Raw genomic sequence first — 24,623 nt, forward strand, 5'->3', positions numbered from 1 at the left:
TCTGATGCTTTGCATTGTACTTGGTGATGTAAGGCTTGGATGCAGTTGTTCGGCCTTGGAAACCCATTCCATGAAGTTCTCTACACGCTGTTCATTAGCTAATCTGAAGGCTGAAGGTCTGTAGCTTTTGACTCTGCAGACAGTTTCTGACTTTTGCACACTGTGCCCCAGCATGCCTTGTCCCCGCTCTGTGATTTTACATGGCCTACCACTTTGTGGATCAGTTGCTGTCGTTCCCAATTGCTCCCACTTTGTTATAATACCACTGACAGTTGACTGTGGAATATTTAGTAGTGAGGAAATTTCATGAATGGACTTATTGCACAGGTGGCATCCTGTCATGGTACCACGCTTGAATTCACTGAGCTCCTGAGAGCGACCCATTGTTTCGCAATTGTTTCTAGAAGCAGTCGGCATGCATAGGTGCTTGATATTATACACCTGCAGTTATGGAAGTCATTGGAAGACCTGAATTCAAAGATTTGGAGGAGTGTCCCAATACCTTTGACAATATAATGTATGTTACATGATGTTTTTCATGTTAGTTTCTGCCCCAGAATCCTGGCCTCATGCTCGGCTGACAGCAGATCCTCCAGGGTCAGACGTGCTCCTAGAAGAGAAAGTTACTCACCTGGCAGGTCACTGGGTCCGAGGGCTGGAAATGTACCAGATGGACAAAAAGAGTCACCTCTCAATTTATGGGCAGCAGTGGGCAAGATGATGAAACGTACATCCTGCAACCTGTGAGATAGACTGACCGAGGACTTTATCAGTGTAGGGCACAGAGAGGAAGTAACTTTCTGACAGCAACTATCACAACCTACACGGCAAGTTAATGAAAGAGAAACACTCATGTCACACGCGACATGGCACAGGTGGGGGGAAAAAAATGAAGTTGACAATCCACTAGCGGCTCAAAGACAAAAACGTGGTTTGTCAGCCCCACGTTAATGAGGGATGTCAGAGGAGAATGGGCAGACTCTTTAAAACTTACCGAAAATTCACAAGTACAAAACTAACATCTCAGTACAATATCAGTGTGAAGAAACGTTTCACTGAACAGAAAATTTGCCAACCTTTGAAGTGGTTCTTAAGACAAAATGGAGTCCTTCCAGGTAGCACATGGTAATGTCCAGGGTCAGGCGAGCAGGGGGGAAGCGGGGAAGGATAAGACAGGCAGGTGAGAATGCGGGACACGAGGGTTTATTTAGGGAAGACACAGGGCAAACAGCGACGAACATCAATGACGGATCTCGGGAATACGGACTCAGACGTGGACTAAATACAGGACATGACATCAGACCAATGGAAAACAGGTGGGCACAATCGGGGAAGCACACATGGTCGATCAGGGGGGCGTAGCTCACACGAGGACTGGACACGCAGGTCATGACACACATAGCGTATCTAATGTAGAGGCCACTGTATAGCTATATAGCTGTCAAAAGAAGAACCAGGAACCAAACAATCAAGGCCAGACGTGTGTGTGTACATTTCTTCTGACTTCACCATTTCCTCTCTGCTGCTACTCCAGCTAAGGTCTCTCATTAAGCTGCTCGTATGAGAGCAAGATGAGGCCGTGTGAGACGTTTCCATGGACCTGTAAGTAAAAAGAATAATAACCTTATATATAGATATTTGTGTGGCTTTAATATGTGGTTTGTGGGCATAAATTAAAAGTGAAAAGAAATATGAAAGCAAAAAAAATAATACTGCATGCAATCGGTAAATAGTGTAAAAATGAATGGCGGAAAAAAGATATAATATAGCGTAATAAAACTAAAACCTAAAATAAAAATGTGAAAACCGGAGGGTTAAATTAAAATGTCTTGAGGTGCTTTGCAAAGTTAGCTGAAAAGGTTGTGTGGCAGTGCGCTCCAGGTATGATAAATTATTATTATTATTATTATTATTATTATTATTATTATTATCATCATAGTGTTGCTCGTTAGCACATTATGAAACATGTAATTAACTTATAGCACAGAACTGTGTCAACATTTTTCCATTTGTTTGTCTTTCCCATTTGCTGAAGTACTGTAGTCTATTATGTCTTGCTCATACTTCATGTTATCTGGTACATAAATTATATTTGTTATTTTAAAAGAAGTGAATTTCAAGCCCAGAAGGTTTTAATGAACAGTTATTACCTCCCAAAAATGAGACAGCATTATGCAGAAAAAAGTTACTCCTAAAGAGAGTAACTGACTGTGAATTCACTTTCTCTGTACTTTTCCATCTTAGATTTCACAGCTTTGGTTTATTTTAGTCAATCGGCAGGTAAGACTGTGGCTTCAAAAACATAATACACATTTATTAATTTTAAAAAGTGTAAAAGTAAGAGTTTGCATGTTCTCCCATGTCGTTATGGGCAGTCATTGTTAGGCTGCTGCAACCAGTGCAGCCCCCCCCCTAGATGACTGGCAACATATCATATTATTTATCAGTTTAATTCATTTCATTGATTGTATGTCACCACATTTCATCTGAATATATAACTTTTGCTGGCTGGCTGGCTGGCTGGCTGGATGGATGGATGGATGGATGGATGGATGGATGGATGGATGGATGGATGACAGTAATTACAATTAAAAACCATATGTAACATGATGTTTTTCACGTTGGGTTCTGCTTCAGAATCCTGGCCTCAGGTTCGGCTGACAGCAGATCCTCCAGGGTCAGACGTGTTCCTAGGAGAGAAAGTTACTCTCACCTGCCAGGTCACTGGGTCTGAGGGATGGAAATATATCTGGACCAGAGAGACAAATGGAGCCACCTCTCAGCTTCTGGGCAGCAGTGGGCAAGATGGTGAAACGTACATCCTGCAACCTGTGAGAAAGTCTGACCGAGGACTTTATCAGTGTAGGGCACATAGAGGAAGTGAACTTTCTGATAGCAACTTTCACAATCTGCAAGTCCATGGTAAGATATTAAAGGAGAAACAGTCACATTGTACAAAAAGCAGTTAAAAAAGAAAACATACATCATAAATGTCTAAAATATTATTTTCCTTTTGTTTACTGTGCATTTCTTTAGATGGAGCACAGCCTGTCATACGTCAGAATCCTCCAGGACCTGAGTGGTTCAGTGGAGAAACTGTGACCCTTGAATGTGATATAAGAGGAGGATCTGGATGGAGATATTCATGGGCCAGAAGAACCACACAGACACGACTGCAGAGTCTGACTCCCCAAAGTAAGAAAGCACAGAAGAACTACATTGTCCAGTCTGCTAAAGTATCTGACAGTGGAGAATATATATGTCAGGCAGTAAGAGGAAGTGACCCAGTAATTCAGTCTCTACCTGCATCTCTGTATCTCAGTGTATCAGGTGAGTAAAAAGCAAATAACAATTATAACATCTCAGATCCCATATACTTTGTGTTTCATGCACGTTCAGCTAATAAATGTACTAATGCTGATTACAAGGAGAGAAACCAGAAGCTGTTATAACCTGGACATCCCATGAGGGAGAGACCTACACAGGAGAGAGGATCAGTCTGAGCTGTAGGGTCAGGGGAGCCTCTTCTGGCTGGAAGTATCTCTGGTACAAAGACAGACAGGGAACAGAACTGTCCAACCCTGACAACAGCAGCACTGATGGGTCCAGTTACACCATCATCTCTGCTGCTCTGTCCCACAGTGGACAGTACTGGTGTCGGGCTCAGAGAGGGAGCTTTTACTCTCAGTACAGTGACCCTCTGCAGGTGGACATTTATGGTAAGTTAGTGAGAGAGAAACACTCATATGTTGTAAGCTGGAATTTACCTTTGTATTGTACTATCTGACTGCTGTCTGTCTATCTTCAGATCTACCCCAAACCCTGCTGACACTGCAATCTGGATGGACAGACTTGTTTCCCACTGAAAAAGTAACTTTGAGGTGTGAACTTCCGGGTGACTCTACACAGTGGGAGTATAAATGGTACAGAGATGGACAGGAGCTTCCTGCAGATGAGAGTGACTCCATCAGCGTGAATGAAGATACTTACATAATCCTGTCTGCTAATCTGTCTCATGCTGGGAGTTATCAGTGTTCAGGGAGACCCACAAGGGCTGCAGGCTTCCCTCCTATCAGTAACTCCATTCTGCTCTCTCTCTACAGTATGTCAGTATTTTTCACAAGACTTACACTTAGCATCCTCAAAAATCTATTGAAATAGGAGAGTGCATCTTTCAATATTGTGTAATTTTTTTCAACTATTAATGTTTCAATATGATACATATTTACTCCTGTATTTGCTTTATTCTTAGCCACTGTTCCAGAGTTGCTAATTTCCCAACACAATTTCAGCGGAGACATTTACACAGGGGACAGAGTCACCTTAAGCTGTGCGGTTGAAGGAGGTTCTGTTGGCTGGAAGTATCTCTGGTACAAAGACAGACAGGGAACAGAACTGTCCAACCCTGACAACAGCAGCACTGATGGCTCCAGTTACACCATCATCTCTGCTGCTCTGTCCCACAGTGGACAGTACTGGTGTTGGGCTCAGAGAGGGAGCTTTTACTCTCAGTACAGTGACCCTCTGCAGCTCGACATTCATGGTAAGCTAAAAAACATACTAATGAACCTCATTTTAAGTTTTGATTAAGCCACTTTTTCATTGTATAGAGCCACTAATTTTAGGGAGTTTCATGTAATAAATGAGGTTTAATGTTTCATGCACCTTTTGGATTTCTGCTATTCATCTCCTTCATACCCAGCTACCATTGGTTCGTTGGGCCTACATCGGCTGTTGGTCGTTATGTCGATGGTCAAAAACGGACGTCGACACAACGTCTGGCCAACATAATGGTCTACATGATGAAAATAAGATTTTTGGATGTTATTGTTTGTTAGATACACTAACTGCCTTTTAATAGGCTAATTTCCTTTCTTTCTGAATCGATGAAATACACTTGATGTCGTCCAAATTTTTCGTCGGTGTAACGTCTGGCAGACGTCTCATAGACCATTACTCTATGTCCAAGATCGAATTTATACAGATTTCTTTTCAGATCAAGATGAACTGTACAACCTATACCTCCACAGAAAAAGCTTAAAGGATTCCATAACAATCCCATTTCTTCGTTGGCTTCATGTCCTGACAACGTCGGGTATTGACTAACTCATGGTCAGTCCCGGACATTGTCCAGACGTGCAGCCAACGTCCAGAATGTATAGTATACCACAACCATGACAGCTTCCCAGCTAACATTTAACGTTGGCCCAACGTTGGTAGAACATCGGACACAGCGTGCATTTTACATTAGCTGCAGACGTTGAGTTGACGTAACCCAGACATTGAAAGTAGGTTGGCACATGGTCCCCATAATGTCCGTGGGACGTTGGTTTTACGTTGGCCCCAGGGAATTGCACACATTTGCTTATCAGTACTTGGTTTACTGCACGTTGGGACAACGTGCATTTGACGTTCGCTGCAGACGTTGAGTTGACGTAAATCTGATGTGTAGATGCACGTCCGGCCAACGTCTGCTAATGACGTTGAGCCGACGCTATGTCCGACGTTCTACCAACGTTGGACCAACGTTAAATGTTAGCTGGGTACTAGTAAACACTGAAAACTGAAGGATTAATTCATATTTCTACGTTACATTAATATATTAACAGCTCAAATTATATTTCCTAAGTTCGTCCACAGGCTGTTCTGAGTCCGGATACAGGATTTCTGCAGATCTTGACCAAAGACAGTCTGACGCTGAAGTGTGAGGTTGAGGGAAGCTCTGTTGGATGGAGCTACACATGGTACGCAGATGGATCTCAACTTCCTGAAGACCAGGATGGACAGACCTTCACTGTGAGATCTGGGAATGGCTCCTATCACAGGGAATACAGATGTAGAGGGAACAGAACTGAAGAACCATTTTACTCCACAATCAGCAATGGTTTGGTGCCCAACCACATTAGTAAGTATTATTGTTTTATTAATGCACTTGGCTTGTTACCTTCAGTGGTGGGTCACTGGCTGAATGTGTAATACTCTGGTCTCACACCTCGAGGGCTGTGGCTTTGGTTGTATCTCTGCATTTTACTTTACTGAGCAGAAGCTTTTGTCCAAAGTGACATATGTGAGGCTAATAGTCTTTACTGCTGTATGTAAGCGATGTTCCCCTTAGTATCAATAATGTGTATCTAATGTAGAGGAGAACAGAACTGACAAATTATTTTTATTCACCGTCCGCACAGGTATTATACCAGCTGATATATGTGAGCCATTCATTTTGGAATTAAAATTTTTATGGACATATTTTATTTGTACGATCATACTGAGCTGCAAAGATACCTCTGTGTGATCAGCTGTGGTTTGTTACAGACCTTATGTGTGATTTTGGTCTCTCCTTCAGTTTCACAGGCTGTGGAGAATGTGTCTCGGATCGGTGCTGGATTGGCTGTTATGATTCTCCTCTCAATTATTCTGATGCTAGAATTCTGTGGAAGACCAAGGTGTGGTGCAGCCCCAAGGAACACGGCCAAACCGAGAGATCACTAAATACTGCGCAAATATCCTGGGATTACACGTACAGAAAAGCTTTGGAAAATAACACGAGACTTATGTGTTTTGCCCAAATCAACCAAGTGCTTTATATGACACCCAAAATAAAGATACAATGCTTATTGACTTCATATATCATTAATCATGTGTCCTTTATTCATGCAAAAAAACATTAAATTGTTTTGTATGTCATAAATTATAAATTAACGTTAAATACATATTAAATTGATGCACTGTCAGACATATAAGTCCTATGTACAGCTGTGACCAAAAGTTTTGAGAATGACACAAGGACTGGATTTCACAAAGTTTGCAGCTTCAGTGTTTGTAGATCTTTTTGTCAGATGTTTCTGTTGTATACTGAAGTATAATTACAAGCATTTCATAAGTGTCAAAGGCTTTTATTGACAATTGCATTCAGTTTGTGCAAAGAGTCAGTGTTTGCAGTGTTGGCCCTTCTTTGTCAAGACCTCTGCAATTCGCCCTGGCTGCTGTCAATCAACATCTGACTAATGTTAGCCTATTCTTGCATAATCAATACTTGGAGTTTCTCAGAATTTGCTTGTCCACCAGCCTCTTGAGGATTGACCACAAGTTCGCAATGGGATTAAGGTCTGAGGAGTTTCCTGACCATGGACCCAAAATGTCAATGTTTTGTTCCCTGAGCCACTTAGCTATCACATTGTTCCTTATGGTACAGTGCTCCATCATGCTGGAAAAGGCATGTTCATCATCAAACTGTTCCTGGATGTTTGGGAGAAGTTGCGCTTGGGGGATGTTTTGGTACCATTCTTTATTCATGGCTGTGTTCTTAGGCAATACTGTGAGTGAGCCCACTCCCTTGGCTGAGAAGCAACCCCACACATGAATGGTCTCAGGATGCTTTACTGTTGGCATGACACAGGACTGATGGTAGCGTTCACCTTTTCTTCTCCAGATAATCTTTTTTCTGGATTCCCCAAACAATCGGAAAGGGGATTCATCAGAGAAAATAACTACCCCAGTCCTCAGAAGTCCAATCCCTGTAGCTTTTGCGAATATCAGTCTGTCCCTGATGTTTTTCTTGGAGAGAAGTGGCTCCTTTGCTGCCCATCTTGACACCAGGTCGTCCTTCAACAGTGTTCGCATCACAGCTGCCTGCTGCCATTCCTGAGCAAGCTCTGCAATATTTTTCCTGTAGGCTTTTCTCTTAAGAGCCTTGCATGTCAAGTATGTTTATTGGTACAAATGTGGCCATAACGATACGAGAAAAAACATTGACGTGCAGTGAACATACAGAAAACATTTGCTATATATATATATACACACACACATACATACATAAATACACGCACGCACTATATTGTCAAAAGTCTTGGGACACCGACCTTTACGCACACATGAATTTTAATGACATCCCATTCTTAATACATAGGCTTTAATATGGAGTTGGCCCATTCTTTACAGCTACAGTATAACAGCTTCAACTAAACTTTACACTTCGCACAATGCAGTCAGGCAAGTACTGTTATCCTGAGAACCGCAAACCCAGATTCGTATATCGGGTTGCCAGACAGAGTAGCGTGATTCATCACTCCAGAGAACACATCTCCACTACTGTAGAGTCCAGTGACGCATGCTGATTCTGATGCTTTGCATTGTACTTGGTGATGAAAGGCTTAGATGCAGTTGTTCGGCCTTGGAAACCCATTCCATGAAGTTCTCTACACGCTGTTCATTAGCTAATCTGAAGGCCGAAGGTCTGTAGCTATTGACTCTGCAGACAATTGCCGACTTTTGCACACTGTGCCCCAGCATGCCTTGTCCCCGCTCTGTGATTTTACATGGCCTACCACTTTGTGGATCAGTTGCTGTCGTTCCCAATTGCTCCCACTTTCCTATAATACCACTAACAGTTGACTGTGGAATATTTAGTAGTGAGGAAATTTCATGAATGGACTTATTGCACAGGTGGCATCCTGTCATGGTACCACGCTTGAATTCACTGAGCTCCTGAGAGCGACCCATTGTTTCGCAATTGTTTCTAGAAGCAGTCTGCATGCCTAGGTGCTTGATTTTATACACCTGCAGTTATGGAAGTCATTGGAAGACCTGAATTCAAAGATTTGGAGGAGTGTCCCAATACTTTTGACAATATAGTGTATGTTACATGATGTTTTTCTTGTTAGTTTCTGCCCCAGAATCCTGGCCTCATGCTCGGCTGACAGCAGATCCTCCAGTGTCAGACGTGCTCCTAGAAGAGAAAGTTACTCACCTGGCAGGTCACTGGGTCCGAGGCTTGGAAATGTACCAGATGGACAAAAAGAGTCACCTCTCAATTTATGGGCAGCAGTGGGCAAGATGATGAAACGTACATCCTGCAACCTGTAAGAAAGACTGATCAAGAAATTTATCAGTGTAGGGGACAGAGAGGAAGTGAACTTTTCATTAACATGGCAAGTTAATGAAAGAGAAACACTCATGTCACACCGTGTCACGGGTCGAGGGCAGCGATCGCGAGCCGAGCGGCGATCGTGCGGAAGGAGCAGGCTGACAAGCGGGATACGGGAAAACGGGGGTTTAATCGGGGAAACGGGAGCAGGTCGGGAAACAGACATTGACAACATCAATGACAGACAAAGCAAACTGGGGAGACCAGGACTTAAATACACGGAACAAGGCAGCTGGAAACAAGACACGACTGGGCAGGATCAGGAAATCACACGTGGGTAATTAGGGGGCGTGGCACACAGGAGGAGCGGACGAGCCGGGCATGACAGAACCCCCCCCCAAAGGCGCGCTACACCGGGCGCGCCAAGGAAGGGGGCGACGGACGGGACGAGGCAGGACAGGACCTGGAAAACAAGAACAGAATTAACGCACGACGGGGAACAGGACCGAAGAACAAAACAAGGCAAGAGACAGAACATAGGACAGGAGCTGACAAAGGGCCGGGAAAGCGGAGAGACAGACCAGAAAGGGAGACACAGAGGGAACAGGCGGGACAAAAGGACCGGGAGTGAACAGAGGGAAGCCAGAGGGAGAAGGAGGAACACGAGGAGCAGAGACGGGAGGAACAAAGGAACGAGGAATGGAAAAAGGAGGAAAGACAGGAGGAGGAGCAAACAAAGGAGGGACCAGGGCAGGAGAGAAGGGAGAGAAGGCGGGGGAACAAAGGGGAGCCCGTGGGAGCCCCAGCGGGCGACGGGCGGCAGCCGGAGGGGCCGCAGGCGGCCGGGAGGCCGGAGCCGAAGGGGACCGAGAAGGGGCTGAGGAGACAGGGCGAGGGACCCGCGGAGGGGCCAGGGAGGGAGCAGGAGGGAGCACCAGGGAAGGGGACGAGGGAGCTGGAAGGGGCCAGGGCGAAGGCACGGAGGAGGGGGGAGCCGCAGCAGGCGGCGACGTCCGGGAAAGGGCCGGAGGTAGGGGCCCCGCAGGCGACCGAGGAGCCGCCGTCGGGGAACCCCCAGGCGACCGACCAGGACCCGGAGAGGGGAGCGAGGCAGGGCGACGAGGCACCGGAGAGGGACCCGCAGGCGACAGCCGACCCGGAGGGCCAGGACCCGCAGGCGGCAACCGAGCCCCAGCGCAGGCGAGGCAGGGCGAGCCAGGGGGCAGGGCGGGCGGGACCCCAGCCCTGCGTCTGTGTCCCCTCCCTTTACGGGACACAGACATGACCCCAGGTCGGGGTCGAGTTCGCCGGGGCGAGGGAGAAACTGTCACAGGGGGAGAAGGGACAGGAGCGCGGTCAGGAGCTGCAGGTGGCTGCAGTGGGGGCGCCGGCCCGGGAGCTGCAGGTGGCTGCAGTGGGGGCGCCGGCCCGGGAGCTGCAGGTGGCTGCAGTGGGGGCGCCTGGACAGGAACAGGAGCGCGGTCAGGAACAGGAGCGCGGTCAGGAACAGGAGCTGGCTGCAGTGGGGGCGCCTGCCCGGGATCTGCAGCAGGTGGCTGCAGAGGGGGCGCCTGCCCGGGAGCTGCAGCAGGCGGCTGCAGAGGGGGTGCCTCTGCCGGAACTGGAGCGCGGTCAGGAACTGGAGCGCGGTCAGGAACAGGAGCGCGGTCAGGAACAGGAGCTGGCTGCAGTGGGGGCGCCTGCCCGGGAGCTGCAGCAGGCGGCTGCAGTGGGGGCGCCTGCCCGGGAGCTGCAGCAGGCGGCTGCAGAGGGGGTGCCTCTGCAGGAACTGGAGCGCGGTCAGGAACAGGAGCTGGCTGCAGAGGGGGCGCCTGCCCGGGAGCTGCAGCAAGCGGCTGCAGAGGGGGCGCCTGCCCGGGAGCTGCAGCAAGCGGCTGCAGAGGGGGCGCCTCTGCAGGAACTGGAGCGCGGTCAGGAACAGGAGGTGGCTGCAGTGGGGGCGCCGGCCCGGGAGCTGCAGGTTGCTGCAGTGGGGGCGCCTGCCCGGGAGCTGCAGGTTGCTGCAGTGGGGGCGCCTGCCCGGGAGCTGCAGCAGGCAGCGAAGGCGGCTGCGCAGGCGGCGGCTGCGCAGGCGGCGGCAGCGGCGAAGGCGGCTGCGCAGGCGGCGGCAGCGGCGAAGGCGGCAATGGCGGCTGCACGGGAGCGGGGTCCGCCGGCAATGGCGGCTGCACGGGAGCGGGGTCCGCCGGCAGCGGCGGCTGCACGGGAGCGGGGTCCGCCGGCAGCGGCGGCTGCACGGGAGCGGGGTCCGCCGGCAGCGGCGGCCGCACGGGATAGGGATCCGCAGGCAGCGGCGGCCGCACGGGATAGGGATCCGCAGGCAGCGGCGGCCGCACGGGATAGGGATCCGCAGGCAGCGGCGGCCGCACGGGATAGGGATCCGCAGGCAGCGGCGGCAAGAGCAAAGGGAGCTCCTCAGGCTCGGCTATGGCCTCTAGTCGCGGAGGCGGCTTAGCAGCGCTGAGGGCCTCCGTGTCGTCCTCCAGCTCACCAGCTGGGAAGGAGGCGGGGACGAGAGCGCACGCCCCTAGGACGATCGTCCGGGCGACCGTCCGCTTCTTCCTCCTTCTCCGCGTCACCGTCGGGGGGATAGGCTGCGCACTGTCTGAGAAAGCGGACCGCGGGAGGATGGTCCCGCTGCTTTTCTTTGGTCTGTCATTCTGTCACGGGTCGAGGGCAGCGATCGCGAGCCGAGCGGCGATCGTGCGGAAGGAGCAGGCTGACAAGCGGGATACGGGAAAACGGGGGTTTAATCGGGGAAACGGGAGCAGGTCGGGAAACAGACATTGACAACATCAATGACAGACAAAGCAAACTGGGGAGACCAGGACTTAAATACACGGAACAAGGCAGCTGGAAACAAGACACGACTGGGCAGGATCAGGAAATCACACGTGGGTAATTAGGGGGCGTGGCACACAGGAGGAGCGGACGAGCCGGGCATGACACACCGCGACATGGCACAGGTGGGGGGAAAAATGAAATTGACAATCCACTAGCGGCTCAAAGACAAAATCATGGTTTGTTGACAAAACAGAACACACTGGAAGGACACAAAAGGACCATGAGGGGTCAAAGGTCAATTGGGATAACAATTGTTTAAAGCTAAATCAATATAGAAAAAAAATTTATCTGTCTCAAATGTTTTCTTTTTGTTTACTGTGCATTTCTTTAGATGTAGCACAGCCTGTCATACGTCAGAATCCTCCAGGACCTGAGTGGTTCAGTGGAGAAACTCTGACCCTTGAATGTGATATAAGAGGAGGATCTGGATGGAGATATTCATGGGCCAAAAGAACCACACAGACACGACTGCAGAGTCTGACTCCCAGTAGTAAAGGAGGCAAGAACTACATTGTCCAGTCTGCTAAAGTATCTGACAGTGGAGAATATATATGTCAGGCAGAAAGAGGAAGTGAGCCAGGATTTCAATCTCAACCTGCATCTCTGTATCTCAGTGTATCAGGTGAGTAAAAGGCAAATAATAATTATAACATCTCAGATCTCAATTCCATTGTGTTTCATGCACATCCAGCTAATAAATGTACCAATGCTGATTTACTCTGATGGGCTGTTTGTGCTCTGAATCACTGAATCACTGATCTCTCGTCAGTTTTCATGAAATATCACTTATTGTCATGCCTTTTGCAAGCCATTGCACCATTTCATGCTTTTCAGTTTCAGACAGGTCTGTGTTCTTCCCCATACCACAAACCTGTGGCTCGCTTAATAATGTGGAACCTTCTCTTTAAGCAGGTTTCCGTTCAATCAAGATCACCTGACAAACTAATTCACAAACCTCCCTGAGCTCGACACCAGTTATTTAAAATGACTAAACAAGCAAAATCTAGGATTTAATTAAATGTTAATTTGATGAAATCCAAATGATACATTATTTGCATAATAATTTGGAACACAGTGTAGTACATGGGTGTATCCGGTGTTCATTCTCTCACTCCACTAAGAAGGTACTGTAACACAGCTGGAATTTGCCTTCTTTTATTACCTCACTGTTCTCCTACATACACCTCAGCTCTGTCTGTGGTTATAACATAACGTCATTGCTGGTCCCGGCATCTCAGAAACACACTACGGTTATTAGGGCTTATAGGCAATGGTGTGATGAACATAAAACATTCAATCAGTGGTAGTTCTGTGCCTGAAAAGACCTTATTAAAATATCCCGACTGCCTTGTCAGCCCCACGTTAATGAGGGATGTCAGAGGAGAATGGGCAGACTCTTTAAAACTTACCGGAAATTCATAAGTACAAAACTAACATCTCAGTACAATATCGGTGTGAAAAAAGGCTTCACTGAACAGAAACTTGCCAACCACTGAAGTGGTTCTGAAGATAAAATAGAGTCCTGCCAGGTAGCACATAGGGTCTCTAAAGTAGAGGCCACTGTATAGCTCTTATATAGCTGCTAAAAAAAGAACCAGGAACCAAACAATCAAGGCCAGACGTGTGTGTGTGTACATTTCTTCTGACTTCACCATTTCCTCTCTGCTGCTACTCCAGCTGAGGTCTCTCATTAAGCTGCTGGTAAGAGAGCAAGATGAGGCCGTGTGAGACGTTTCCATGGACCTGTAAGTAAAAAGAATAATAACCTTATATATAGATATTTGTGTGGCTTTAATATGTGGTTTGTGGGCATAAATATAAAGTGAAAAGAAATATGAAAGCAAAAAAAAAATAATACTGCATGCAATCGGTAAATAGTGTAAAAATGAATGGCGGAAAAAAGATATAATATAGCATAATAAAACTAAAACCTAAAATAAAAACGTGAAAACCGGAGGGTTAAATTAAAATGTCTTGAGGTGCTTTGCAAAGTGCTGAAAAGGTTGTGTGGCAGTGCGCTCCAGGTATGATAAATTATTATTACTATTATTATCATTATCATAGTGTTGCTGGTTAGCACATCGTGGGACGAGGTGATGGCAAATGGCGCCTGATTATATAGCAATATGACGACGATCAGTTTTAATGAACAGTTATTACCTCCCAAAAATTACACAGCATTATGCAGAAAAACTGCTAAAAGTAACTGACTGTGAATTCACTTTCTCTGTACTTTTCCATCTTAGATTTCACAGCTTTGGTTTATTTTAGTCAATCGGCAGGTAAGACTGTGGCTTCAAAAACATAATACACATTTATTAATTTTAAAAAGTGTAAATAAAAGTAAGAGTTTGCATGTTCTCCCATGTCGTTATGGGCAGTCATTGTTAGGCTGCTGCAACCAGTGCAGCCCCCCCCTAGATGACTGGCATCATATCATATTATTTATCAGTTTAATTCATTTCATTGATTGTATGTCACCACATTTCATCTGAATATATAACTTTTGCTGGCTGGCTGGCTGGCTGGATGGATGGATGGCTGGCTGGATGGATGGATGGATGACAGTAATTACAATTAAAAACCATATGTAACATGATGCTTTTCACGTTGGGTTCTGCTTCAGAATCTTGGCCTCAGGCTCGGCTGATAGCAGATCCTCCAGGGTCAGACGTGTTCCTAGGAGAGAAAGTTACTCTCACCTGCCAGGTCACTGGGTCCAAGGGCTGGAAATATATCTGGACCAGAGAGACAAATGGAGCCACCTCTCAGCTTCTGGGCAGCAGTGGGCAAGATGGTGAAACGTACATCCTGCAACCTGTGAGAAAGTCTGACCAAGGACTTTATCAGTGTAGGGCACATAGAGGAAGTGAACTTTCTGACAGCAACTTTCACAGCCTGCGAGTGAACGGTACGTTATTACAGGAGAAACAATGTTCAAAGTGCAGTTAATAATAAAGAAAAAATACATCATAAATGTCAAAATGTTATTTTCTTTTTGTTTACTGTGCATTTCTTTAGATGTAGCACAGCCTGTCATACGTCAGAATCCTCCAGGACCTGAGTGGTTCAGTGGAGAAACTGTGACCCTTGAATGTGATATAAGAGGAGGATCTGGATGGAGATATTCATGGGCCAAAAGAACCACACAGACACGACTGCAGAGTCTGACTCCCAGTAGCAAAAAAACATATAAGAACTACATTGTCCAGTCTGCTAAAGTATCTGACAGTGGAGAATATATATGTCAGGCAGTAAGAGGAAGTGACCCAGTAATTCAGTCTCTACCTGCATCTCTGATTCTCAGTGTATCAGGTGAGTAAAAAGCAAATAACAATTATAACATCTCAGATCCCATATACTTTGTGTTTCATGCACGTTCAGCTAATAAATGTACTAATGCTGATTACAAGGAGAGAAACCAGAAGCTGTTATAACCTGGACATCCCATGAGGGAGAGACCTACACAGGAGAGAGGATCAGTCTGAGCTGTAGGGTCAGGGGAGCCTCTTCTGGCTGGAAGTATCTCTGGTACAAAGACAGACTGGGAACAGAACTGTCCAACCCTGACAACAGCAGCACTGATGGCTCCAGTTACACCATCATCTCTGCTGCTGTGTCCCACAGTGGACAGTACTGGTGTCGGGCTCAGAGAGGGAGCTTTTACTCTCAGTACAGTGACCCTCTGCAGGTGGACATTCATGGTAAGTTATTGAAAGAGAAACACTCAAATTAAACAATGTTGCACATCACCTTGTAATTTATTCTTATCAAATTCATTACATGTGGTGCCTTTTGCTTTCACAATTGACCCAAAGTTGTCACACCTGCCTCTGGCTCCCTAAACAAGGACTGGATCATCAGGCTGTTGTTTTTAAATGCATTGGGCTCAGTTGCTTCCTGTTCAGAGGTTTGATTTATGGGGCTTGGTGGTGTCCGGTCTTCCAGGTTTTTTATGCCTGTAGTCCTGTTTCCTCCGTGCCCGTTAGTAGCCAGCAGGTACTGGTTTGATGGTTGGGGTGGCTGTCGGGTACATGGTCCCTGTTGACTGGCATTTAGTCTTGGGCTCCTGGTTATCCAGGTTCTGTGTTGGGGATTCATGACCCAAAGTAGCCAGCATTCTGCAGGTGGCCTGCTGTGCTGCTGGTGGCCTGTCTTCAGATTTTAGTGGCTTGGGTTTTGTGGTCTTGCCCCTTTAGTGGTCTTGCCCCTTTTGTGGTCTTGCCCCTTTAGTGGTCTTGCCCCTTTTAGCTTCTCAGTTCCTTGTTCATGTTGTCCAGTCCTCTGCGAATGAGTTTCCCTCCTGGTTCACCTCGTCCTGGAAGCTGTCCATCCAGTCAGCAGCCTAGTCCCCCTGCCTCCCGGTTTCTGGCAACGTTCAGACTGTTAGTCTCAGGGACCGGGAGGCAGAGAACCTGGCATGATGGATGGGCAGCCCAGGTTGAGGGTTTCTGCCGCAGACCTTGACCATGAAGGCTAATGAATGTTGTTAACCTGCATGCTCTGTATCCGAAACGTGACACAAAGTGCTTAACACTGAATCCAAAGCTGCACCTACGGCAGTTTGAGGTAAGACTGTGAAGGAATAGTGAACAAGAGACAGAAGGAAAATGAGGAGAGGAAACAGAACTTCATAGCATGATAGAAAACAAACCCTCTGTGGGCCCAATGTCAGATGGCTGCCCAACACACTGGACATGCTAACAATAAAGAGGCCAGAAAGGAGGGTTTGTGTGTTTTTATATTTTACCATCTGACTGCTGTCTGTCTATCTTCAGATCTACCCCAAGCCCTGCTGACGCTGCAGTCTGGATGGACTGACTTGTTTCCCACTGAAAGAGTAACTTTGAGGTGTGAACTTCATGGTGACTCTACACAGTGGGAGTATAAATGGTACAGAGATGGACAGGAGCTTCCTGCAGATGAGAGTGACTCCAGCAGAGCAGATAGAAACATTTACAGGATCCACTCTGCTGGTCCATCCCATCCTGGGAAATACCAATGTTCTGGAAGACCTACAAGGGGAACAGTCAACTCCCCAATTAGTGACCCTATTACTCTGACTGTGAATTGTATGTACTTCAAAAATATTTTTATTCATAATATTTTTACTATATTAATGTAATACAACTTGTTTTGTTTGATATTCTTTGAATTTCCCCACATCATTCCCTCAGGGGAAATCCCAAAGCCGGAACTATCCCTCGATTCCTCACATGGAGAGACCTACACAGGAGAGAGGATCAGTCTGAGCTGTAGGGTCAGGGGAGCCTCTTCTGGCTGGAAGTATCTCTGGTACAAAGACAGACTGGGAACAGAACTGTCCAACCCTGACAACAGCAGCACTGATGAGTCCAGTTACACCATCATCTCTGCTGCTCTGTCCCACAGTGGACAGTACTGGTGTCGGGCTCAGAGAGGGAGCTTTTACTCTCAGTTCAGTGACCATCTGCAGCTCGACATTCATGGTAAGTTATTGAAAGAGAAACACTCATGTTGTGCAGTGTTTTTGTTAGCTGTGTTGTTTATTCTTCAAAAAAAAAAATAGTGCCTGTTCTTGCATGATTTACCAAAAGCACTTAATGTAAAGTCCAATAATAATTGCACCTACACAAGTTTTGAGTAATAATACTGTAAATGAAGGATATGGGGAAACAGAACTACATAGTTTGACAGGAAACAAACCCTCTGTGGGCCCAATGTCAGGTGGCTGCCCAACACCCTGGACATGCTAACAATAAAGAGGCCAGAAAGGAGGGTTTGTGTCTTTTTATATTTTACCATCTGACTGCTGTCTGTCTATCTTCAGATCTACCCCAAGCCCTGCTGATGCTGCAGCCTGGATGGACAGACTTGTTTCTCACTGAAAGAGTAACTTTGAGGTGTGAACTTCCGGGTGACTCTACACAGTGGGAGTATAAATGGTACAGAGATGGACAGGAGCTTCCTGCAGATGAGAGTGACTCCATCAGCGTGAATGAAGATACTTACATAATCCTGTCTGCTAATCTGTCTCATGCTGGGCGTTATCAGTGTTCAGGGAGACCCACAAGGGCTGCAGGCTTCCCTCCTATCAGTAACTCCATTCTGCTCTCTCTTTACAGTATGTCAGCATTTTTCCACAAGACTTACACTTAACATCCTCAAAAATCTATTGAAATAGCAGAATGCATCTTTCAATATGGTGTAATTTTTTACAACTATTAATGTTTCAATATGATACATATTTACTCCTGTATTTGCTTTATTCTTAGCCACTGTTCCAGAGTCAGTAATTTCCCACCACAATTTCAGCGGAGACATTTACCCAGGGGACAGAATCACCTTGAGCTGTACGGTTGAAGGAGGTTCTGTTGGCTGGAAGTACCTCTGGTACAAAGACAGACAGGGAACAGAACTGTTCAACCCTGACAACAGCAGCACTGATGGCTCCAGTTACACCATCATCTCTGCTGCTCTGTCCCACAGTGGACAGTACTGGTGTCGGGCTCAGAGAGGGAGCTTTTACTCTCAGTACAGTGACCCTCTGCAGCTCGACATTCATGGTAAGCTATAAAATATACTAATGAACCTCATTTTAAGTTTTGATTAAGCCACTTTTCTATGTATAGAGCCAGTAATTTTAGGGAGTTTCATTTAATAAATGATGTTTAATGTTTCATGCAACTTTTGGATTTCTGCTATTCATCTCCTTCATACTAGTAAACACTGAAAACCGAAAGATTAATTCATATTTCTACGTTAGATTAATATATTAACAGCTCAAATTATATTTCCTAAGTTCGTCCACAGGCTGTTCTGAGTCTGGATACTGGATTTCTGCAGACCTTGACCAAAGACAGTCTGATGCTGAAGTGTGAGGTTGAGGGAAGCTCTGTTGGATGGAGCTACACGTGGTATGCAGATGGATCTCAGCTTCCTGAAGACCAGGATGGACAGAACTTCACTGTGAGATCTGGGAATGGCTCCTATCACAGGGAATACAGATGTAGAGGGAACAGAACTGAAGAACCATTTTACTCCACAATCAGCAATGGCTTGGTGCCCAACAACATTAGTAAGTATTATTGTTTTATTAATGTGTTTGGCTTGTTACCTTCAGCGGTGGTTGAATGTGTAATACTCTGGTCTCACACCTCCAGGGTTGTGGGGTTGATTGTATCTCTGCATTTTACTTTTTTTAAGCAGAAGCTTTTGCCTAAAGCGATGTAAGTCAGGCTTTTCTGCTGTAGTTCAGAAATTCTCCCCTTAGGGTCTACAATATGTAACTATTGTAATGTAATCTTTATCCATCTATATGTCTGTCTGTCTCTCTGTATGTCTGTCACTCTGTCTGTCTCTCTGTCTTTCTCTCTGTCTCTCTCTCTGTCTGTTTGTCTCTCTGTCTGTCTGTCTGTCTGTCTGTCTCTGTCTGTCTGTCTCTCTGTCTATATGTCTGTCTGTCTCTCTCTCTGTCTGTCTGTCTCTGTCTGTCTGTCTCTCTGTCTATATGTCTGTCTCTCTCTCTCTCTGTCTCTCTGCCTCTCTCTCTCTCTGTATGTCTCTCTGTCTGTCTGTCTCTCTGTCTCTCTCTCTCTGTCTATCTGTCTGTCTCTCTCTGTCTATCTGTCTGTCTCTCTGCCTGTCTCTCTCTCTCTATGTCTGTCTGTCTCTCTCTCTCTCTGCCTGTCTCTCTCTGTCTGTCTCTCTCTCTGTATGTCTGTCTCTCTGTCTGTCTGTCTGTCTATCTGTCTGTCTCTCTGTCTGTCTCTCTCTCTGTCTGTCTCTCTCTCTCTGTCTGTCTCTCTGCCTGTCTCTCTCTCTGTCTCTCTCTCTCTGTCTGTCTGTCTTTCTGTCTGCCTCTTCCCTCTCTTGGTTCTTTGTCTGTAAAGGTCGAATTTTCTCCCCATTTTTGATCCCCAATTTCTCCAGCTGCTTTGGTTTCCTCACACAGTCCAAAACTACGTACTTAATGAAATTGTAAGCTTCATATTTTCAGGTGTGCATGTGTGTGCGTCTGTGTGTGTATGTGTGCGTCTGTATGTTTGTGTGTGCGTCTGTGTGTGTGTGTGTGTGTGTGGGTGTATCTCTGGGGATGTGTGTCTGTGGGTGTGTGTGTGTGCATGTGTGTCTCTGGGTATGTGTGTGTCTCTGGATGTGTGTGTGGGTGTTTGTGTGCATGTGTCTGTGGGTGTATGTGTGTGTCTGTGTGTGTGCCTGTGCGTGTGTCTGTGGGTGTGTGTGTGTGCGTGGCCATGTATGTTGCATTGTAGGGAGCAGGTATCCCCATATCCCCCCCTTGATTCGCCACCTTACCGTGGTAGAGGGGTCCCCCAAGGCACATCGGTCCTAGGTGAGTGGCAGTTCACATAGACATCACGGTGACTCATGATGATTAGGGATAAGGGCCATGTGACCCCTCCCCGATTCAGGAGCCTGACCTGGGGGCTCCAGGTAGTCAGGTCTCTACGGCCCGCCCCATCATTACCTGAAAGGGTCGCGTGTTTCCACCCTGCTGTGGGCCGACCACCTGCAGCGCATCTCAGCTGCAAAAATGCCAGAAACCTTGTATTCTGTTTCTTATGCTTAAGGTTAGGGCTGGGTAGGGGTTGGGGTTTTAATGTTTATTGCCATTGGATAAGCAGTATGCCCATAGAAATGAATGGAGTGTCCCCACACAAATATCGATACCTAAGATGTGTGCGTGTCATATCTTAGCTATCAGTTATGGATGGTGTCTTTAAACTAAATGCTTTCAGTCATGTACTGTATTATAATAGATTAATGGTGTTGTTGTTTCATGTTACAGTAGAGTACTATACTGCTGTGTTATTAATGCCATGTAATAATAAATGAACGCAGGGCCAATCGAAGCCCATGTGGCACCCTAGTCAAGTTTCACTTTCACTTCGTCATACTAGGGGGTGGCGGGGGGTTCGGTGGTTTGCTAAGTCACTGCCCCCTCAGAGGACTGTGCCTTGGGTGGCTGCTAATGTCACCTGTAAGACTGAGTGAAATTAATGTACATTTCTCATTTATATCGTTTTTTAATTATACTTTAGGATTGCAGTATATTTTCACAGTGTCTGGCTCCCTGATTGTCATCGTAAGCCTGGTGTTGATCACGCTTTGTGTGAAATGTTGCAGGAAGTCAGGTGAGAATTTGTAAGGCCTCATTTAATATTATCTGCAGTCGATGATATAAATGTATGCTGTTTTGCTTAGCAATAGAATGCACATGCGGTAAACTCAAATCATAATGAGTATCACATGAAACATGCATCTAAATGTAGATGATTCTCTTAAGTGTCCTTACTGACCCTTTGTCTTTGTCTTTCTTTGTAGGCCAAAGGAACAAAGAGGAGAAAAGATTTTACTGTGAGGCTAGATCAGAAGATATTTGTGCAGGTAAGTGACGATGGTCTCCGTCCTCTGACCGTGTGCCTCTGTGCCTGTTGACGCCTTTGTCTGTTACCCAGGAGACGCAGACCAACCTCCTGCCATTTATGGAAACATTGACTGAACATCAGCAGGTCAATTCTGTAGAACATGTGTTTATTCTGCTGCATGGTTAATGCCTTTAGAATGAGCTGGTATCGCTATTGATGACATTTTATCAGTTTTTGTCATAGAATATGAGTTTTATGTTTTTTCTTAAGCGATCATTTATTTTATATCTCAGCTACAGACCTGTTAAATCACTGTATTTATATTATGTTTACATTTTATTAACACCTGCATGGATGGAAAATGTGAGCAGATCTTTGCCTGTTCTTTTTGCCTCTTGCTGGACAGAAGTTTCTGCTAAATAAATGATTATAAATGTAACTACATGACTCAGTCTCACCTACACTGTCGCTGAGTGATTCAGTGGTTTTCGTATCTTTAAAAATAACACAGCATAGCCTCCGGTCTGTGCTTAAAACTGTCATGCATCAGCCACACGACGTTCTACTGAAGTCTTTGAAAAGTATTTCTGAGTTCCACTAAATAATTTTGTTCCCACGCTCATGAATCTTGTAACAAGCTTTGTTTTGTCTTTAATAGATTCATTCCTCTATTCATTATTCTCTAGTGTTTCTGGGCCATCAGCAGTGGGCTTTTCAGTTTATTCATTCTAAATGATTCTTCTTCATTTCTACCTCTCCATTCTGATTCTCAGAGGTTATTTGCTGGTTTACCTGTAACAAATCCATTTGCAGTCTCTCACCAATGTAGTTCAACCAAAATTTTGATTCTCTGAGCAGTTAAATGATTCCTGTAATAGAATCAGGGTATGCAGGGGGGATTAAAACCTCTTCAAAAGTCTTAAATTTAAGTTTCCTATGTAAATTTTTTGGGGTCAAAGGCAAATTTTTATTCTGATTCTGAAGTGTATATGTACCTAACTCTTAAGGTGTGTACCACAAGGTTGGTTTAACTGGCTTAAGCTGGTTACTTGGGGCTTTAACACCGGATTTGCAGTACGTAAGTCCTTGGGTTAAGAACACCTGACAGCTTGTACTTACAAATGGACTTTATATAAAAACAAATTGAGCTACTCTAAAAACAATGGTCCGTAATAACAAACGGACACGCTACTTTGTGACGCTAATGAAAACATAGCGCGGCTTCAGCGGTTGTTGTAATGTTACCTCATTGTCCCATTCGGTATGCAAGACATCGATGGAATAAGAGTGTCAGTCTTCAGTCGTGATCTTTTTCCTTTTTTTCTGTCTGAACTGTTGTGTTTTTTTACAGTACTGTAAACCTACACACACACACACACACACACACACACAGAGATTCTCTCTCTCTCTTCAGTTTGCATACAGTACTTTATGTAGAATTTTTACAGTTACTATTATTATTATTATTATTATTATTATTATTATTAAGTCTCCACACACATGCATGTGCATTTACATGTATGTAACAGTTTTGTCACCTTATAAATAGTATAGTTTGCAAACTACCTCAATGCTTTTGATGTAGCTAATGTTAGGTTTATAATAGAATAATATAGATTTGCCTTAAGATTTCTTGCGTGAGAGTCTGAAAGCATGAGTGTCAGGGCAGATGCGTGAAAGTTGGCAACCCTGTGTACAGTATTATTTTATTTAAGATGCATTAGTGTATTTGGGGGGTGGCATGGTGGTGCAGTGGGTAGCACTGTTGCCTCACAACTCTGGGACCCGGGTTCGAGTTTCCGCCTGGGTTACATGTGTATGGAGTTTGCATGTTCTCCCCAGGTTGTCGTGGGGTTTCCTCCGGGTACTCCGGTTTCCCCCCACAGTCCAAAAACATGCTGAGGCTGATTGGACTTGCTAAATTGCCTGTAGGTGTGCATGTGTGAGTGAATGGTGTGTGAGTGTGCCCTGAGATGGGCTGGCCCCCCATCCTGGGTTGTTTCCTGCCTCGTGCCCATTGCTTCCGGGTTAGGCTCCGGACCCCCCCGCGACCCAGTAGGATAAGCGGTTTGGAAAATGGATGGATGGATATATACATAGAAATATATAGTACATACTACACCCTAAGACATGTTTGACTGATACTAAATAAGAACCATATATACTTGTTCAAATTCGACTTAAAGACAGACTTGGGAACAGATCTTGTTTGTAACCTGAGGACTGCTTTGTACTACAAAAGGTAGCTCACTTGTAAACGTACATCTTGTCATAGTAATTTAGCCTGTGACCCTATCCTGCTCCAAGCGGGGGCCAGTATCATGAGGCAGGATTTCTTGCTTAGCCAGAAAACTTGTCAGATTAAAGGTAGTCTGGGCTAAATGTACGTCATTTGAACTGGACTTAAACTGATTTTGGTAATGCATTTTGGTCTAAAATTTGCACCTGCATTTTGGTCTAAAATTTGGTTTTTAGTGGTATTATAAAGGTCTTGAAGTCTTAAATTTCACTTGAGGATTTCTGCAGACACCCTTCACAGCTGGAGTCTCACACTATGGGCCCACAGGCCACATCCAGCCCACGAGACAGTGGGTATTTCTCAATACCAAGAACGCAAAGATCATACTTTTGCTCTTGCTATCTTGCCTCCCAAGAGCAAATTAAAGGCTCGATGAATCACCGGATTGGTCTCGTTTGGCAAGGATGTAATCAATGTACCCTTGATATGTGAGGCAGGGCAAGAATTACATCTGGGCATTTCTACTGTCCTCTGTACTTCTGTTGAGGATTGCAACTGGTCTTTGTCAATGGAAGATGACATAAAACAGGTACACAAAAACACAGTACGCATAATAATTAATCTTTACTTTGTAAGAGTGATGAAATGATTACCGGCTTCATTGTAAAATTCCTGCCGATTAGTATTACCCTTTCAAATAGTCAATAGTTAATTATCAAAAAAATCATGGTTGGTTTCCACGCTTTGAAAAATTTGTCCACCATCAAGCAAAGGCAACAGTCTCCCAGACACAATTCGAACAGGTGGGCATACAACAAGGGTTTGTATCAGCAAACACGCGGCGGACGGCAGAGACGAGGCTCTGGACATTTTGCAGTCTTCTTAGAGAAGTAAGTCTGGTATTGTTGTATTTTGGATTTTAATTTTCGTCACCAACACCTACTACTTCATAAAAAATACCATAGTAAGTTAACTTTTAGTTCAATGCATGATGCTGGAACTTAGGAACGGGGGAAAATATCTTGGCTTGGCTGTCTAACTTGATAATACTTTGTTAATAATGTAAACTGAGACTCCTGTACAAACATTACAGTAGTGGAGATGGCACTTTAAATGCCCATTTGCTAAGAAGGAATTCCGTGAAGGTTTGTGTTTATATTTTCTTGAAACGGAACAGTTTAGACCAGTTTTCTTCTTCCGTATGGATTTTCTAGCGTAAGTACGATGTGATCACATTATTTGTATTTGTCTGAAATTCAGTGAATATGAGATGATATGATTTTCAAAT

At 45.4% G+C, this 24,623-nt stretch overlaps 1 protein-coding gene across 1 annotated transcript; it reads left to right on the forward strand.

Annotated features, from left to right (window-relative positions):
- Nucleotides 1-1,459: 1,459 nt before the first annotated feature.
- Nucleotides 1,460-21,494, forward strand: LOC125712970 (Fc receptor-like protein 5). Its single transcript, XM_048983618.1, has 13 exons — nt 1,460-1,602; nt 2,245-2,280; nt 2,638-2,922; nt 3,037-3,330; nt 3,429-3,719; nt 3,809-4,102; nt 4,253-4,543; nt 17,538-17,831; nt 17,983-18,273; nt 18,510-18,785; nt 20,770-20,862; nt 21,053-21,115; nt 21,187-21,494. The coding sequence occupies exons 1-13, from the start codon at nt 1,572-1,574 to the stop codon at nt 21,228-21,230; spliced, it is 2,583 nt and encodes an 860-aa protein (XP_048839575.1). The 5' UTR covers nt 1,460-1,571; the 3' UTR covers nt 21,231-21,494.
- The last annotated feature ends 3,129 nt before the right edge of the window (nt 21,495-24,623 follow it).

This window comes from Brienomyrus brachyistius, chromosome 18 (genome assembly GCF_023856365.1).
Source record: "Brienomyrus brachyistius isolate T26 chromosome 18, BBRACH_0.4, whole genome shotgun sequence".
Lineage (NCBI taxonomy): Eukaryota > Metazoa > Chordata > Actinopteri > Osteoglossiformes > Mormyridae > Brienomyrus > Brienomyrus brachyistius.